Here is a 19,870-nt window from a genome sequence, read left to right as displayed (position 1 = left end):
AAGCCACTGGAGTTGAGATGCTAGAAAATATAACTTGAAGTTTGGAACTCCAAGACCCCCCTCGTCTGTTGGACGTCTGATTGTCGCCAGGGACACTCTATGTTGCCCCAGTCCCACATTAGATCTCGCAGCAGGGTGTCTATTTGCCTAAACCAAGGTGCCAGTACCGGTGCTGTAGCAAGGGGGGATGAGCGGGCGGCATGAGGTTTTGGAGGCGGCGTCTACCCGCTCTTACATGAGCAAAATCATCGCCAACACCCCTCGCTCCTCATCGCCGGCCGCGGGGCGGCAAAGGCACGGACCGCCACTGGCGATAAAGCGCCTAGCTACGCCACTGGCCGGTACACATATTGGCTTGTTGGCAAAATAATAAAGAAGCCTTGGTAGCATTACCATCTTCGAGATCGCTATTCGGGCCATGATGGGCAGTTTCAACAACCTCCAAAAGGGCACGCACACCCTCAGGGAGCTCAAGGCTCCTCCTAGATTGCTGTCCCCCAAGTCTTCTATCGTGTGAAATACCGGTAGTCCTAGGTATTTAAAGGATATTGGGGAACAAAGCAGGTCAGGTGAGAGCCTCATGAGTTTCTCCAGTCCACCGCATAGTGGAAATATATGCTTGTGGCATGAGTACCATTGTAATGAGGACTCATGCCATAAGCCATACCACTGATCTGTTAAACTGCTTGAAATGTTGAAAACCACTAGTGGGAACACATTTTATTACATAGGTTGATCAGATATTGCTTATACTTCAACAACATTAAGCACTGGATCTATTCACTTGCTTATGAAATTAGTACATGGAGGTTGGTCTTTTAGAAAATATTGTATATTCTACATCCATTATTAGTGGGTGTTTTTTGTTTTACTATTATTAGCTTCAAAGCATTCTTAAATTTAGAATTTAAAAAAAAGTTCTTTTTGGGGCACATTTACAAGAAGTTAACGCCACCAGACAGTCACTTTTTCCAACATGCTGGTGGTGTTATCTCCTTCACCTTATTTACAAGGCGGCGTTAAGACACTTTAATGTGTCATAACGCCGTGTTGTAAATAAGGCCCCTTTTCACACTTCACTTTGTGGGTTGTGTCATGGGTAATGCAGGGGGCATTCCACTGCAACTCCCATTGCTTTTTGAAGCTGCCCCATATTTACAAGGTATGGGGTAGTAAATACCACCAGGGAATACCTAGTCTTAACCACTTGGCTGCTAAGGCATTATTAGGCTGCTCATGTAATTTCCATTGAAATCAATGGAAAGTCCATGACGAGTTACCCTTGTCATTAGCGGCGAAGAGGCAGGCGATGCAAGGAGAAATGTTTTATTTCTCCTCGTATTCTGCTCTTTCAACGTGTGCTGCATTCTGCAGCATACATAGATTGCTTATGTGCAGGAAGGTGTCCCTTCCGGTGTAAAACAAACAATTGTCCCTGCAGCGCAGGCACCCTAGCTAAATGGCGATAGGGTGCCTGCGCTGGCGCTAGGCAGCTTTCTTAGCACCAGTGCTAGGGGTAAAACAAGGTTTCGCTGTATTCTTGTGAGTACGGCGCATCCCTGCGTTTTGAAACTGTCAAAACGCGGCATTGCCAATTTTGGTGTTACACCGCGCTCTGCCAGTTTCTTGTAAATATGCCCCGTGGTGTTTCAATCCGAATACTTTCTGATACACACAACCAGCATTTCTTTGTTAGTTTGGAGCCAATGATTCGGAATGAGCGCCCCCTTTTAGTACATGTAGCCTTTGTTAAAGTGTTGGCAGTCAGTCTGCTCTTTCCAGTATGAACCTTTTAAATATCTAGAAACGAGGCCAGACATCTGGGCATCAAACTTTGGTGTTGCTCCAAAGCTTTGGAGTTTGACTTTCTAGCTGTTGAATTCACATGAGTGGCTAGAAGCACACAGATGAAGCCCACACACAACAGGAACCTCATTGTAGTGCATTTTGGATGGCATTCAGCAGCCCATAAAGGTCTTGCCCCTCCTCCATGTTTAACAGGCACCAGCACCGCTGCCCCAAGGATGCCAAGCTCTTCTCCTTCAGTAGCCTGGGATGGACAGCCAAGAGCGTGCGCGGAAGCCGAGGAGTGCAGACCTGGAGTCGCAGCGCTACAGACAATTCCGTCCTTCACCGACTCGCAAAATACTAGGTTGCCCAAACTTTAATATGTGCGTGAAATTTAGCTCCGAAGCTTGACCCACTGCAAAGCAGCTCTTGGGGCGAGTGGCAGAAAATGGCTCTCAACATCCCAGGTCTGGTAGCCGTGATTGTCTTTTATGTACTGACTATGGCAACTGGGGTTTGGGCTGCTTGGAAATCTAAGAAGGAAAAGAAAGGTAAAAACCAAACTGAAATCGCCATTGTGGGTGGAAGAAATATGAACTTTGTTGTCGGATTATTCACAACTGTGGGTAAGTGTTTTTGGCAATTTCACAGTAACACAAACAGCCTGTCCTACGATATATTCGTTTAAGCAAAATCACATTTGAGTCTGATCTTTTTTTATCTGGTGCTACGTTTTTGTTTGTATGTTTCTTTTTCTTTTTGCTTCGCCACTTGACATTCCTACCTTGCTTTGCTGCTCACTGAAAACTGTTGCTTTGTTTATAATGTATTATTTGAAGCTGAGAACTATATCTTATCAGAAAGCAATTAATCCTACTTGCTTTAATTACTTTGACATATAGACTGTTGATTACCATTAATTCCACCTCACCATTACCCCGACTTGACCACAGGGCAGTGCGACCGGTGCAGTCGCACCTGGCACTGACTTCGGAGGGAGGAGGGGGGGGGGGGGCGCTGTTTTTTTATTAAAAATAACTATTGGTTTAAAGGCGTGTGAACTTCCTTGTGCGTCCAGCAGTTTTCAGGCAACAATAAAAATGCCAAGATAACTCTGGTGATTAATGTTCCTACTGGTGAGAGATCGGAATTGTGTCTAGTCTCAGCTTTGATTCAGTCTAAAGTAGCCCGGAGGGTTAATGTTCCTGCTGCACAGAATGTGCAGCATGCAGATCAGAGAACTGAGTGTGAGTCAACTATGAGTAGCACTACACAAAAAGAAATGTATGTCAGAGAGAGGCTATGGGGGGATGGGGTGCACTGTTGGAGAGTGGTAGTGAGGGAATTCATGGAGAAGGAGGGATTGGGGGAGGGGGGCAACAAAAAAGATTGTTGCACCAGGCGCCACCAGCGCTAAAGCCGGCCCTTCTTACCATTACCAACAATTATATGGACTGATCTACGTCTCCTGCACCAAATTAGACTAGTACTCATTTTAGGGCAGTAAACCTACCCAGTCGAAGTAAAGAGGCGAAGAAGTAGCAGTGTTGAAGTAATACTGGGATAAGGTACCTGGGGATAGAGGTGTCCATGAACATCTGTCTCGTGGCATCGTGTTCCATATGGTATCTGTATTTTAATGTCTACGGTAAGCGTTTACTTCATGGCCTCCTTATCCTCTTTCTTGCCATTTTTAGGTGTGGCAGGCCGTCTTAGAAGTCTCAAAGATCATATATAATGTATACAGAGAGGAGAATCCTGGTCTTGGTATATATATTTTGAGCTCAGTCATTGGTTGATTGTAAGTGCCATTCATCACTTTCATCAGCCATTGGTTGATTTTAACTGTGATGCATTAAACATGTTCTATTGTGATTGCACAGTTAGCGAAAGGCATTTGCCTGAATGGGGAATGACTTGACTTAGGGAGGGCCCGATTTTTTAGACATAGACGTGAATGGGGTGTGTGTGTGTGGGGGGGGGGGGTGGGCTGTTATTGGCTCTCTTATTGTTCTTCTTGCCTCTGTGCTGTCCATAGGAATGCGCCAGAGCCAGCCAGATGCCAGACGTACCTCTGTAGAGGTCAGCAGGGTCAGGGCAGTCAGTCATTTGTAGGGCATGTCAGGGCAGTAGAATTGGGGAAGTGGCATTCACATTCTATGTAAACAAAGGTGTTAAATAACGTCCGTCTGGCGATGCCAGGACCACTGCCGAAAGGCCTATAGGGGTCATGCAGCTTGAACCTAGTTAGGCACACAAACTTAACGGCTGGGACAGAGCCAGTCACTTGTTGAACTGCATATGAAAGGCCAGTAGGGCTGGAACAGGGTCAGTTACTTGTTGAACTGCATATGAAAGGCCAGTAGGGTGGGAACAGGGTCAGTTACTTGTTGAACTGCATATGAAAGACCAGTAGGGAGGGAACAGGGTCAGTTACTTGTTGAACTGCATATGAAAGGCCAGTAGGGCTGGGACAGAGTCAGTTACTTGTTGAACTGCATATGAAAGGCCAGTAGGGCTGGGACAGAGTCAGTTACTTGTTGAACTGCATGTGAAAGGCCAGTAGGGAGGGAACAGGGTCAGTTACTTGTTGAACTGCATATGAAAGACCAGTAGGGCTGGGACAGAGTCCGTCACTTGTTGAACTGCATATGAAAGGCCAGTAGGGCTGGGACAGAGTCAGTTACTTGTTGAACTGCATATGAAAGGCCAGTAGGGCTGGGACAGAGCCAGTTACTTGTTGAACTGCATATGAAAGGCCAGTAGGGCTGGGACAGAGCCAGTTACTTGTTGAACTGCATATGAAAGGCCAGTAGGGCTGGGACAGAGTCAGTTACTTGTTGAACTGCATATGAAAGGCCAGTAGGGAGGGAACAGGGTCAGTTACTTGTTGAACTGCATGTGAAAGGCCAGTAGGGCTGGGACAGAGTCAGTTACTTGTTGAACTGCATATGAAAGGCCAGTAGGGCTGGGACAGAGTCAGTTACTTGTTGAACTGCATATGAAAGGCCAGTAGGGAGGGAACAGGGTCAGTTACTTGTTGAACTGCATATGAAAGACCAGTAGGGCTGGGACAGAGTCCGTCACTTGTTGAACTGCATATGAAAGACCAGTAGGGCTGGGACAGAGTCCGTTAATTGTTGAACTGCATGTGAAAGACCAGTAGGGCAGGGACAGGGTCAGTTACTTGTTGAACTGCATATGAAAGACCAGTAGGGCTGGGACAGAGTCAGTTACTTGTTGAACTGCAAGGCCAGTAGGGTGGGACAGAGTCAGTTACTTGTTGAACTACATATGAAAGGCCTGTAGGGCTGGGACAGAGTCAGTTACTTGTTGAACTGCATATGAAAGACCAGTAGGGAGGGAACAGGGTCAGTTACTTGTTGAACTGCATATGAAAGACCAGTAGGGCTGGGACAGAGTCCGTCACTTGTTGAACTGCATATGAAAGGCCAGTAGGGGAGATACATGGTCTGTCACTCGTAAGATATGCGTCTGGAGAGCTGGTTTGGCTGGAGAAGTCAGTCACATATCGGATGACACCTTGACAAGTAGATGGGGCTGAGAAGGAAAACACCTGCTACTCCTTTCTCTGACGGGCTGGAAGGGCCGGCACAACGACAGCCACATGTCACGTGCACCCCTCACAGACTACAGGTTTGTTGTGGCATGCCAGGCGCACCTGTGAAAGGTCGATAGAGCTTGTTAGTGCCAGGTAGATGCAAGACTCACCTCTGCCAAGCAGTCACACCAGGCACAGCTCAGCAGGCATGTAGAGCTGAGGAAGAGTCAGACACACGCATGCCAGCTACACCACTGGCAGAATGGCACGGCTGGGCAGAGTCAGTGAGATTTCTGGTGCACTTGTACACGTAGGACAGTACACAGACAGGTACCCATGCCCTCATAAAACACACGGTGCGGCACCATCCGTACAGAAACTCCCACACCAATATCCAAGGACATGTGTATATGTGTGCATTTGTGAGTGTGTTTGAGTGAAACATGCACTGAACTGCCCATGCAGTGACAGTTCTACCTGTCAGTGAGTGAAGCTTGCACTGCTGGTGCCCAGGTGATGCCCGTTCTGCTTGTGAGAGGGGAGACCTTTGAACTTGCACAAGTGTTGTTTGAGCTGTACTGCCCATGTTCTTTCTGTGACAGAAATCTGCATTTCTTATGCCCATGTGGTTGTGGTACCTGCTCTGCGCTCGTGCGTCGAGCGTGACGTATACACGCTGCTGCGTGCCGCGTGTAAATGTATAGGCATTTATATAGCGCACTACTTACCCGGAGGGTCCAAGGCGCTTCGACCGCTGCGAAACCCTTCCTGGCTTCCCTGAGAGATGGTCCCTTAATTGGTATCTCCAGGGTGAGACCAGGCATCCCCGGCGGTCTGGTGGGGCCGTTAGTGAAGATGAGGCAAGCTAATGCCCAGAGTTGCCGAGTGTGATCGCTGATCAGAGTGGGCACCGAGGCGAGAGAATTATCGAGTCCGCTGACCCTGGTCCAGAAACCTGCCGCGCCGGGAATCGAACCCTGGTCCCGGGTCGTCCTCTGCTCTCGGGTCTGCCGCCTCTAACCAGTGAGCCACACTACTTCACGTGCATGATATGCATTACACATTACAAAATGGCTCATCGTGTACCGTGCACTACCCCATCACCCCCAACCTGTCCGCCATGTCATTTGTTTTGGCTTTTCAATAATGTTCACCAAGCCCCATACACACACAGGGCAGGTACAGTGTTGGCACCAGTGCCTCAAGCTTCCCTAACATATAGAAGCTCAAAGGAAAGTAGCATCAGCTCGCGCTTATTTGGACTCTCATAATAAGTTCAACATGTGCAACAGCAGGAAAATGTTCTTATGTGTGGTAAATAAACAACAGCTGCTCCGACTCCTCGACCTTGACGTCATCGTTACAATATAGCTCAACATACTCTTTTCTTTCTACTTTAAATGAATAATGGCGCTTTCCACATAGGGTTGTATATAAACACAAACCTTATTTGAGAATTTTCTTTTTAATCTTTCCGTATATATTTTTTTTATCTTAGTCCATTGCTCACAATATCTAGAAAATGAAATCAATACTATGTTTCTGGTCAAAAATATATATTAATGACCCAGTTTTGTGTTAAAAAACAGTATAAGCCGATGGCCAATAGTAATATAATTTTTAACATTTTTTATTAGGGAATGGAGGGGCTTCGTGACTGATTCAGGGCTTCGCCCCTCGTGAGTGATGACCTCTTTTCACATCCAAGTTATTATTATGAATACCATATTACACTTGGTGCATCTGCATCTATGCTATCTGTGTATTTTAACTACAATAGGTTATTGTTAATTTAATTAATAGATATATCGATTGTCTTTCCTATGTGTTGCAGTTTTATTTTTATTTATATTTATAATTACATTTGTTAAGCGCGCAGCTACCCGGAGGTTTCCCGGCGCTAAGGCAAACTGAACGGTGTAGGGGGTGAAGGAACGTCAAACTAGAGGAATTAAGTATTGAACAACCAGGTTTTATATCCTTTACGGAATGTCAGAAAGCATACTTCAGAACGGAAAGATTGAGGTAAGGAGTTCCATAAGGAGGGAGCCAGCAGGGAAAACGAACGTCCTCCCATTTTGGCTCTGTTGATGCGTGGGTCCTAAACTTGTTCTGAGTGGAAGACCTGAGTGTGCGGGGGGGAATGTATTGCTGCACCAGAGCAGAGAGATAGTGAGGGGCTCTTCCAGTCATTATTTTGTGCATGTAGCACAGAGCTTTGAACTTAATTCTGCTCTCGATACGCAACCAATGCAATTTACGCATGTGCTGTGTAACCGAGGATCTGGCAGGCAGATGACAGATAAGGCGAACTGCCATATTCTGTACCACTTGGTACTTCCTGGTTACCTCCTTGCAGGCACCCAGAAGTAAGATGTTCCCATAGTCCAGGCGTGAGGTGACAAGAGCCTGGACTACAGTCCTCAGGGTGTCAGCTGGCAGCATCCACGTTATTTTCCTCAGCCACCTGATGATGGTAGTACAGGTGGCGGAGACTTTCACCACGTGTTGCTTGAAGGATAATTGGTTGTCAAGGAGGACCCCAAGATTGCGAGCAGACATGGTTGGAATAGGTAGAGGGCCCATCTCTGGTGGCCAGTGTTGGGGGCCCCAGAGTGAGGTATCTGAGCCAAACAGGAGCAGCTCTGTTTTGTCCCCGTTTAGTTTTAATTTGTGCTTCAGCATCCAATCAGATATTTGCTTCAGCCCAACTTGAAGGGAGGAGGAAGGGAGGTTTTTGTTAGTGGAGAGTGAGTAGATGACTTGAGTGTCATCAGCATGGGAATAAATTGTGAGACCAGCCTGTTCCGCCAAAAAAGCAAGAGGTCTCACATACAGGTTAAAGAAAAGGGGACTAAGGATAGACCCTTGTGGAACACCGTGAGTGGAGGGGAGTGTAGATGAAACAGAAGTGGAAGAAAAGACTTGGAACGTGCGATCAGAAAGGAAATTAGCAATCCAGGCCAGGGCGGGACCACCAACACCAACAGCCTTTACAACATTTTAACAACAAATGCTGTACTATTATTCTGACAGTGTCAACATGCATCTGTCACTATGTGTTCCCTTCTACTCTGTTAATATCTTTACACGTCTTTATAAGCGAGTCTTATTATTCAAAATAAAAGTCTGACCTATTGGCATTGTCGATGCTTGTTTCTGTGTGCTATCAAAATACATGGATGTAGGTATGTGGTGTATGTGTAGCATGGACCTACCTTAAAAGCAGTGGAGCCTTACACAAGGTCAAAAGCAGTGATACAGTCAGTGAATCACTGGAGGGGAAGTGGACGGTTACTTTGTTTTGATGTAGTAATCTTGAAAGAGAGATGAGGCATATTCACAAGGGCATTATCTCCCCTTTTTTGGCCAAAAAAGCAAAGATAATCTTTTCGCCCTATTTACAAGTGGGTGCTAACATACATTAAGCTAATTTTAGCCCCCTTTTACCCAACGCCTCCCTTTGTATCTCTAATGAGATGCAAAGTGGGTGTCACTGGGCAGTACAACCTTGCAAATATCGCTGATGTGCACATCGTGATACTTAGAAGGCTGCCCCAGCATTTAAGCAGATGTTAGTTTTTGGAGAAAACCGCTGTTTTTGCCAAAAACTAACGTCTGCTAAAATGCATACTTGCATATCCCTAACATTGGGGGTGGGTTATGCTGATACAACCACAGGGTCGTATCAGCAAGGTTATCGCCGTTTTGCAGGGAACATCGATGGAAAACCAGCGATGTTCCCTGCAAAACGATGATTTCCCCGCTATCGCTGGAATTTTTATCAGCCTGGAGAAACGCGTTGTTAATTACCTGCTACCAGGGCGAAAAATTCCAGAGATAGACGACGATAAATAAAAAAGCGAGCTTTTCGTTATTTATCGCAGTCCCTTGATGATATGCCCGATGTCTTTAGCTGTTTCCTAAACTGTAGCCGGATTGGTGTGGTACTGAGGGATACAGGAATGTCATTCCAGATCCTGGGTGCTGCTTTGGTTTTTTGTCTTTTTGTTTTGTGTATGCTTTTTTTGCACTTCTTCCTGGCTGTGGGTGTGCTGAGAGCCACTGGAGGAGGTGATCTTGTCAGCCAGGTGATTGCTTTGTGAATGAAGCAGCTCGTTTTTGAAGATGGTGCAGCCAGGCAAAGGGTGTCACTGGAGTTCCATCAGGTGGAACTGATACAGTCATGTTTCATCAGTCCATTGATGATGCTTACTGCAGGATAGGATGCCCCTAAGGGAAGCAAATAGGGAGTCTGTGAGCAGGGTGTTTTAAGTATTGTCAAGAACATGAGCGCTTGAACAGCAGTTCTAAATTTGCTTTCAGGGAGGAACGGTTTTACTTTTTCCATAGCGAAAGTTAGCACCAAGGTATAGGAAAATGCCTCTTTTTGCATAATCCCCTGAGTTTTTAGAACTGATACTGTTGTTTTTTGACTCTCCTAACTAGGCCCCATGTGCTCCTACTCCAAAAAACATGTTACCAATGGCTATACTCCTGATTGACACATTTAACTTACCTAAAAGTCCTTAGTATATGGTGCAAAATGTATCCAGGGCCTGAGTCTGTAAGATAAATGTCACTGGTGGACTGCAGTACTCATTGTGCCACCACTAGATTGACAGTGTAAAAGACGACTGCAGGCTTGCCACCAGCAACCTGGCTGTGCACATTTAGTTTTCCAAAATAACCCCTTTTGACAGGCCTAACCCATACTTTTAAATATTAATAAGCCACGTCTATGTAAGCCTTAATGCCAAATAAGGCAGTGCGGATGCTATTAGAATGTAGGGCATGTAAAAGTTTAATGATAAAAATGTGTTCACAGTGACAAATCCCAAAAGTTATTTTCACTGTAGAAGGATTAGCTGTTCCCTAGGAAAGGAATGGGAGTTAATACTATCATTAAATAATCTTAACTGTACCTAAGAACCAGCTAAAAGGTTCGATTTGTGGATTCTTAAAATATATATTACAAACCCAATCCATTGATAGAGTCAGATTTGTGCTAAATATTTTACAAAAGGTACTTTGAAAAAGTCAACATTTACCTGCTTAAAGCCTCTAGAAGCCCATTTGCTTGAGCTTCCAAGAGTTGCCCAAGAGCTGAATAGCTGCTTGATGAGGTGCGAACTTGCTTTCAGAGCTGAGACAAAGATCTTGGGTGTTCTGTTTCTCTTACAGGATGCCCATCTGGGCAGTGTCCAGAAGCTAATTCATCTTTGAGGAGCCCTACCCTGTCCCTGGCAGGTGTAGATAACACCTGGGCCATTACCCTCTTTGAATGTTTTTATCTAGTTGAACACCAAACTGTTCACCATTTCTGGAACTTCTCTCAAAGGCAGTTTCCAAGACAGAGGCAGCCACATTTGCAAAGTAACCTCTACCTTCATGATGGCGGAGACCTAGAATTTCCAATGCAAGTGTTGAGGAGGACATAGATTCGCAGACAGACATTGCACTATCAAAGTTGTAAGTAAAGCCAGTATTCTTACATTACTGATCCGAATCTGTGGTTAGTGTTGTATCAGGTTTTAGGAATCAGGAGTGACTGAACCGAAGGGGTCCCTTGAGATTCCCACTTAATTACCCATTCCAACTGAAATAATGAGGAATAATTGTGGTATATGTCTTCTATTTCTATTGTAGTTTTCCCTTTCATTTAGTTTTGTAGTTCTGTTATCTCCTTTAGATTCTTAGCTATGTAATTCAGAATCCTTTTGTTGTAACCTAGTGATCTAGATTCTACTTCAGTGAAGCGGTTGGAGCTGAACTGGAGAGATGCCTGGACTCTAGCACCAGTGGGTCTTAATACTACTTTAAGAATAAATAACTTTAAACCTAACTTCTGCCTCCTCCCGCTCTTTACAATGGCGACGAGGTTTATTAATTAATTAATGACCCACTGTGTAGCTACTCTCAAGAAAAGAAAACTTCTATTTTCCAGAAGCTCTTCGATTCGGACCTCTGCGTGGTTGTGCCGGCTACCACAGTCCTCCTCCTGAAGATCTAGGCATCTTGTGTGAGATTCCCGTAATTTTCACACATTTCAAGGTACTGTTACGAATTATTTATTATTTTGGATTTAAAACGGCCCTTACTTTTTCTTTTTGCCGTTGGATACTGCTCGCGCTTGCTTCATGCGCTGAAGACTCTTTGACGTCCATTCATGTTCTGAGCTCTGTGACGCTGCATGCAGTCACGTCTTCGCGTTTTGAAACGCATGAGCTCACTGAAACGCATCGTCTTCAGACGCAACGTGCGGCCATTTTGACAGCACTTTCTCAAATTTTCACGGAAGCAGTTTCTACGTTCCTATTTAAAGCGCATATCTTTTCCATTCTTCAGCGAACAGTGATTCGCTCACTTTCATGCAAGCAGTGTTTACGCTTCGAATTTATAGCGCTTATCTTGATTATTCTTCAGCGAACACAGTGATTCGCTCACTTTTTAAATTACTATTCGACTTTAAACAGTTATTGAACATTACTGTGCATTCTCCAGCGGTTATTTGCTTTTCTATTTTAAGCATTTCGCTTTTCCTTTATTTTACTTCAGTGATTTGCACACTGTTATTTTAGCTGCAAGTTATCTATTCAGTGATTTGCACACTTTTACTACACCATTATTTTAAGTGCAAGTTATCTTCTTTCCCAGTGATTTGCACACTGTTCTTTAGGTGCAAGTTACCAATTCTACAAGAGCAAGTTTCTTTTAACTTCAGTGATTTGCACACTTTTACTACAAGAGCAAGTTTCTGTTAACTTCAGTGATTTGCACACTTTTACTACAAGAGCAAGTTTCTGTTAACTTCAGTGAATTCTATTCATTGTTCGGCATGGCTTCTTCCCAAATTTGCAATCAACCTTCCATTTTCCTACAAATTCCTGGAAAACCAAAGTTGTGTTGGAAGAAATGGTTTGAGTCCTTTGAAAACTATATTGTTGCTATTGATGGTTCTAAGTTTTCACCAGAAAGGAAAAAAGCTATTCTTTTCAGTTAGTTAGGAACAGCTGCAATTGAAATTTTTAAAAATCTTGAACCTATTGCAGCACCGGGAGGTGAAGGAGATGTTTGGAATGTATTTTTAGAAGCTGTTGCCAGACTGGAAAAGCAGTTTGAAGATGAACCGAATGTTATGATTGAGAGACATGCTTTTCACAAAAGAAAGCAATTGTGTGATGAGTCTGTAGAAGATTACGTGGCGGCCTTGAGGGTACTAGCTGCCAATTGTGACTTTGGAGCATTTGTTGATTTTTCTATCAGAGATCAATTTGTATTTAATTGTTTTTCTAAGAAGGTACAAGAAAGACTTTTGGCGTGCCGCAATCCTACTTTGGGGGAAGTAATTGACCTAGCCAAAGGCATTGAAAGGTCTATAGAATCTTCCAAAATTATTGAAGCTGAGTCTGTTAAAGGCGCAAGTGTTTCTTCCATTTGCTCAGTTCAAACTCGAGGAAAAAATTCTTTCAAGACAAACAGGGAGTCTGGCTTGAGTTGTTTTAGATGTGGTTCTAAATCACATTTAGCGAACTTTTCTGATTGTCCTGCACTTAAAAAGAAATGTACGAAGTGTGGTAAAAATGGTCACTTTTCTTCATTCTGTAAAACTGTTAAAAGAAATGTAAATACTACGGTCAGTTATGTATCTAATGTTGAAAATGATATGCACAATATGATCATTACTATTTTTGATGATGCATTTGATAGCTATATTAGCAGTGTCATTCTTCCTTTTAAAGCTCCTTTAGGAACTGTTTTTGTTGGAAAGGTTGGGTTTGAAGCCATGGCCGATTCTGGTTCGCCAGTAACCATTTTGTCTGACGTATTTTTCAAAGAAAAAAATTGGAATGGTGTCAAGCTTAACATTTCTGACATAAACCCTAAGGCGTTTGGTAATTTTAGAATTAAAATGTTGGGTTTCTTTGAGGATTTTTTAAAATTTTAAACTCGCCAAATTTTTACTAAAATATACGTGGAGATTGATGGGAAGAATATTGTAGGTTGGTTTGATCTTGGCAAGCTTGGTATTAACTTATGTCCAGGTTCTGATCACCCAATCCAGTTGAGAGATATGCCTGTCAGTAACATTATTTTAGAGGATGATTCTTTGTCTTCCATTCTTTATCTCCTTTAGATTCTTAGCTATGTAATTCAGAATCCTTTTGTTGTAACCTAGTGATCTAGATTCTACTTCAGTGAAGCTGTTGGAGCTGAACTGGAGAGATGCCTGGACTCTAGCACCAGTGGGTCTTAATACTACTTTAAGAATAAATAACTTTAAACCTAACTTCTGCCTCCTCCCGCTCTTTACAATAATGTCCTAATTGGGAACCAGGAGGGGAGGAATAGGGGAGGGAAGGGACATCGGAGACACTGGTTAGGGACAAGTAGTGGATACCGAGCTCAGGACCTTCACAGAATGTCAATGTGTACTTTTGGAAAAACTTAACAAGGATTAATTGCTGTACTCATAACACATGCAAGCAATGTGTGATGTGCTGCATTCAACAATAAGTGTACTGCTTGGTCAATTCGGATAAACAGAGATGAACCGGGTGCTTGGAATAAAGCCCGGACGCTGAGATACGTAAGTCAAGCTCATCTGAATCCACAAGGTAAATTCAAGTTCAGTAAATAGGTTCAAGAGACTGAAACGTCAAGGGAAATTCAGAAGGGGAAAGGTAGGGTAACAGAAAATGCAGACAGTGCTGGTGACGGAAATGGCCTACACGAAGAGGAATGTTGCCAGGCAGCTGAGCTAGTGCAGGGGCAGGTTTTTTACTACTGCTTCTGCTTTGACCCGGAAGTCCAGCCTTAGAATCCGGAACTGATTCCCTGTAAGTTTAACTTGACCGAATAGGCTATCTTCCAATTACTAATTTCCACAGTCTCTGTTCCTGGAGACTGTGAAGAAGAATACGAGGAAAACATTTACTAACCCAGGACTTGTATCTCCGCTGTTTCTTCTTGTTCCTGTAAAACATGACATCATGTGATTCAATGTAAGCTCAGACAACCCTGAAATATAATTTTTTTGCCAATACATAATGATTACCCAATGCCAAAGATGGTGGCTTTTGTGGTCCTGTACGGCCGAGCCCCAAAATGGCAGTGACTCTGTGGAGCAGCCACCTGGGCACCTGTTGTTGGGCTTGTTACGTCACTCTAGATGCCGGATGACTGCCAATGACCGCCTGGAGGATATGCCATTGCAGTATGGCATGGTGGAGCTTTTACAGAGGCAGGTTTTTTGCTCCCTGAGGTAGTGATTGAAGGTGTGCATTGGCAGGGTGCTAGTTGGTGCCAGTGGTGTAAATCTCCCATGTCTGCCCTCCTGAGTGAGAGGTAGAGGGAAGGCTCATGTGGTGAAGGAAATGTGTAACCTAAGCCAAGTCAGAGTCGATGGAGGCCAGTGTACACCACAGCTCAACCGGACCTGTGGCCTTCTGGGACAGCACTGGAGGTGGGTGTAGCAGGACTAGAACAAGCCCGAGGAGCACAGGGCTGGTGGACACAGACTTTCCACCCTTCTGTGAGAGCCCAAGACAATCTAGAAAGGAAGACGGATATTCGGTTCCCATTTGCTGGCCCCTTTAGTGGCCCTGAGATACTGAGAGCTGGCATGTGCAACCTTGGGTCAGACTTTGCCTTTCAGCTCAACTAGACTATGGCTTTTTTTCCAGACACACATTCGAACTAACATGGCAGGAAAAAAACATCCAAAGAAAATGCCTTTACCCCATAGAAATCCTCTTCTAGAAATAGAAAAAGACACTTTGTGGTGGAGCCTCCCACTGATGTTCAGATGTCAAATGGAGAATAAGTCCTTATGTGCTCCATAAAGCATTAGATCACGGTAAAAATATTGTCTCCATTGGGTCCACTATGAAAAGTGTGGAAGAAAAGTTAGAGGCCTTTTCTAGCAGAGCCTGTGCAGCTGAGTGGGCACTGGAATCAAGGAGAGCAGGGTGAGATTTTAGGAAAGTTGCACAGCTGAGATTGGCATGGAGGTGAAACAGGTTAAAGGGTTTAGGAGAAACAAGGTGACGCTATGCTTCTACTGGAGGAGAAACTTCATAAACTGAGGAGGAACTCTACGAGTGCGTAGTATTCCCGTAGAAGTTCCTTCAGAGGTTTTACAGGTCTGGATGGCAGGTGAGGTGGAGGAACCGCTGGCACTCCAGTCAGATGAGGTGGGTGAGCGGGTGAAAAATACTCATAGGCTCCTGACTGGAGCGAAGGACCAGAATAGAGAATTGGGGGGCATATTATCAAGCCCTAGCGATAATTATCGCTGAGCGCGCTTAGCGTGCTTTATATTATCGGCGGCTATTGCTGGAATATATCGCCAAGCTAGCACTGTATTATCAACACTGAGAGCTAGGTCGATAAATATTCCAGCGATAGTGGGGTTTTCCATGGAACATCGCTGGTTTTCCAGCGATGTTCCATGGAAAACGGCGATAACTTGATGATAAGGCCCTGTGGCCTTAGCCCCACAATCCACCTCCCATGTTAGGTATGCCTTAGTCAGGAATTTAACAGACGTTAAATTTCTGCGTTAAGGCATAGTTAACGCTATTTCAAATATCGCTACCCCTGATATTATCGTGTAGCTGGGCTAGAGATATTTTTCCATGGAGTTTTGTCAGGCACTCCTCCTTTGCATCTCATTAACGATGCGATGCGAGGCGTGCTGACAGCGCTAAGGCAAGGAAACACGCGATAATAAAGCAATATTATTATTGCCGCTTTTCGCCCAAAAACTAACGCTAAAGCGGCGATAATGTTATCGCCAGCCCTTGATAATATGCCCCTGGGTTTGGGAGGTCCAAGGATGTTTGCGCTGCCTTTACTGAAGAGGTCGATTCTTCTTCTTGAGTCCATCTAACACAAAGAGGTGAAGATGAGAACTCAAAGGGATCACTGAAATAATATCGAGGGACAAAATATCGACTTGCAAAAATATTGTTGCCAAAATATCGACAGACAGAATATCGAGTTTGTATCTACAAACAGGTAAGTACAAAAATATCGAGTACAAAATATCGTTTACAAAAATATAGTTTAAAAAAAAATCGACTTTATTAAAAAGAGTGTAAAATTAAATTAATATTAAAATTTAATTACTAAAATATACTTAAAAATACTTAAATTAACTTATAATTATTAAATAATAAATGAAATTAATAAATATACATTTTTACAATCATATTTGTTAAAACATATATATATAGTAACAAACTATAATTAAATAAAATACTATTATATTACCGTACGATAGCAGAAGTGTTAAAAATACTATTCCCACTCCAAAGAGTGCAAGCGTAGGGAAAGCATAGGATAGTGTAGGGGTTAAAATTACTATTCCCACTCCAGTGGGTGCAACAGTAGGGAAAGCGTTGGATAGCGTAGGGGTTAAAATTACTATTCCCACTCCAGTGAGTGCAACAGTAGGGAAAGGGTTGGATAGCGTAGGGGTTAAAATTACTATCCCCACTCCAAAGAGTGCAACAGTAGGGAAAGGGTTGGATAGCGTAGGGGTTAAAATTACTATTCCCACTCCAGTGGGTGCAACAGTAGGGAAAGCGTTGGATAGCGTAGGGGTTAAAATTACTATTCCCACTCCAAAGAGTGCAACAGTAGGGAAAGCGTTGGATAGCGTAGGGGTTAAAATTACTATTTCCACTCCAGTGGGTGCAACAGTAGGGAAAGTGTTGGATAGCGTAGGGGTTAAAATTACTATTCCCACTACAGTGGGTGCAACAGTAGGGAAAACATTGGATAGCGTAGGGGTTAAAATTACTATTCCCACTCCAGTGGGTGCAACAGTAGAGAAAGCGTTGGATAGCGTAGGGGTTAAAATTACTATTCCCACTCCAGTGGGTGCAACAGTAGGGAAAGTGTTGGATAGCGTAGGGGTTAAAATTACTATTCCCACTCCAGTGGGTGCAACAGTAGGGAAAACATTGGATAGCGTAGGGGTTAAAATTACTATTCCCACTCCAGAGAATACAACATTAGGGAAAGTAAATACTTCATAAATAATTAATAAATGTATAAATGAATATTATTTATTAATTAATTAAAAATAAATATAATTTGTATACAATATAATAATTAATATATTAAAAATACTATTTAACTATAATTATTTCAATTGATCACCTATTAATACTAATTAATAAATATATTTACAATTAATTATTTAATAACGATAAAGTATTTTACAATTATTTAAAATTATATACATAAATGTAATTAATTAATTAATTATAATGTATTCACTTCCCACCCAATTCCCCTATAAACTCACAACCCGCTACAAATATAATGTAGTAAAATTTACATAATTACCAATTAATCAATTAATTAAAATTAATTACCAATTAAAATTTAATTAATTAACTATTATAAATTAATTAACAATTAATTTACATTTACTATCAATAAATATATTTAAATATTTAATTAATTATAATTAAAATACTTCCCACACTATTCCCCGATAAACCCACAACCCGCTACAAATATAATTTAGTAAAATTGACATAATTACCAATTAATCAATTAATTAAAATTAATTACCAATTAAATTTTAATTAATTAACTATTATAAATTAATTAACAATTAATTTAAATTTACTATCAATAAATATATTTAAATATTTAATTAATTATAATTAAAATACTTCCCACCCTATTCCCCTATAAACCCACAACCCGCTACAGAATTAAATTACGCAATCATTATAAAAACAAAAATCAGTAATAAAAATATATTATAACATAAATACACACTTTTCACACATATTATACCATAAACAAACACTATAAAAAATTAGATATTATTAAAAAATCGATATTTTTTACTATGTATATTATATACTTCGATATTTTAATTTTCTATATTTTTTACAGTCGATATTATATCACTTACCTTAAAAACGATATTTTGGTCATCGATATTCTGTCCTGTCGATATTTTGTCCAGTCTATATTTAAAACTCAATATTATGTCCAGTCGATATTTTGGAGTCGATATTATGTCTGTGCACCAACTCAAAGATCCACTCTAGCGCTGAATACGGAAATGCCGGACATCAAGCAGGATTTGAAGAAGGGAAGGACATATGTTTGGTGGCCGTATACACTAAACTGAAGGCGTTCCTCACGTGAAACGTTATTTGTTTATCAGTGGTGAGTCAGCAAGGGCATTCCTGAGCAGACTAAGCCATGAACATGGCTGGATTAGTGCAGAGGGACATTGGCATCTTGGAATGTACCTGGGATGTGGCGTGTCTGAGCATCATGACAATGTGACCAGTGGGTGAACTCCACCGAAGGGTGGAGAAAGTATCATTCTGAGATTGCTGATATCGCATTACTGTTGCCTGTCCACTTCCCCTTTCCCCTACCTGGTGGACTCACTTGTGGTGAACCGTTCACCTGGATTGGGCGGTGGCAATATATAATGTTTGTTCTCTGAGAGTTCTTGCACCAGTTCTGTTGGGATGTAGGTGTTTTTTTCTTTAATGCAAACATCTAAGAAATGTAGTTAAACCTGAAGATAGAGGATTTGTTAGCTCCTAGCAACTTAACTAATTAACTAAATATAATGTTATGGCTTACAGTATTATAGAGAGGGCGTTCTAACAGCCTGTCAGTAATAATTTCCTGTTTGGTTTGTGCCAAGGATCTAAATGGCTTTCTTGCCCATTCTCCTGTTGTCCCTTTTCAGTTTAAATAGCCCAAGTCTTCGACTTAGTACCTCACATCAAAATACAATGCCACACACACACGTTAATAAAGAAATGTTCATGGCTGCAGCCCAAAGTAGCATCTGTGAGCTCTTTTCTTCACAGCTTCAGCCTCATCTCACTTTGTGGCATTAATTGCCAACATTAGCTTGCTTGTTATCTGTCAGAAAGTAATTCTTCTCTTCCGTATTGCTACTATAGCCATACACTCATGTATTTCCTATGGCAACTGTGCATCTCCAAGAGTAAACAGAAGAGCGGAGAGTTCCTACTGACTAGAACTAACTTCACCTGAATACAGTGCTGTACACAGTGTCCCTCTTTGACATACTAAAGTCATCACAGGCCACCGTATAACAAATTCCATAGGATTTTAACGCACTTGTAATATTGTGGAAGGGATATCCAGCATGTTTGTGATGGAGTATCCCATCCGCCAAACTCTAAATCAGACCCTGTTTTCTAGAGATGTATTTTGTAGCACTCACCAGTCAGAAGATAATACATACACAGATGTGAAGTAAAAATGCAAGGTATTGTGTGATAGGAGCCACTTAATCCAATCATTTGCCACTCATGTTTTTGACATAGTGACTCCCAACGGCAGGGTCTGTAATGTTGACGATGAGGCGGTGACATTTCACTGAAACGGATGAGCTGAGTTTCTTGGCCACACCAGGGTTTGAGCTTAAGAAAATATCACTATGAAATATCTGGGGCATTTGTCCATTGTCCCCTGATTCAGATCTTCCCATCT

General features: G+C 42.4%; 1 protein-coding gene across 2 annotated transcripts in view; it reads left to right on the top strand.

The window, feature by feature from the left end:
* The first annotated feature begins 2,014 nt into the window (after window positions 1-2,014).
* Window positions 2,015-19,870, top strand: part of LOC147698733 (high affinity choline transporter 1-like) — a 150,532-nt gene continuing 132,676 nt past the window's right edge. For both annotated transcript variants that reach the window (XM_086933501.1, XM_086933500.1), the window contains exon 1: window positions 2,015-2,414. In XM_086933501.1, coding sequence (XP_086789627.1) covers window positions 2,237-2,414 — 178 coding nt within the window. In that variant the 5' untranslated portion in view covers window positions 2,015-2,236. The remainder of the gene's footprint in view (window positions 2,415-19,870) is intronic.

The sequence above is a fragment of the Lissotriton vulgaris genome, chromosome 8 (genome assembly GCF_964263255.1).
Source record: "Lissotriton vulgaris chromosome 8, aLisVul1.2, whole genome shotgun sequence".
In the NCBI taxonomy this organism is placed as follows: domain Eukaryota; kingdom Metazoa; phylum Chordata; class Amphibia; order Caudata; family Salamandridae; genus Lissotriton; species Lissotriton vulgaris.
This window is presented reverse-complemented; position numbering and strand designations above follow the sequence as displayed.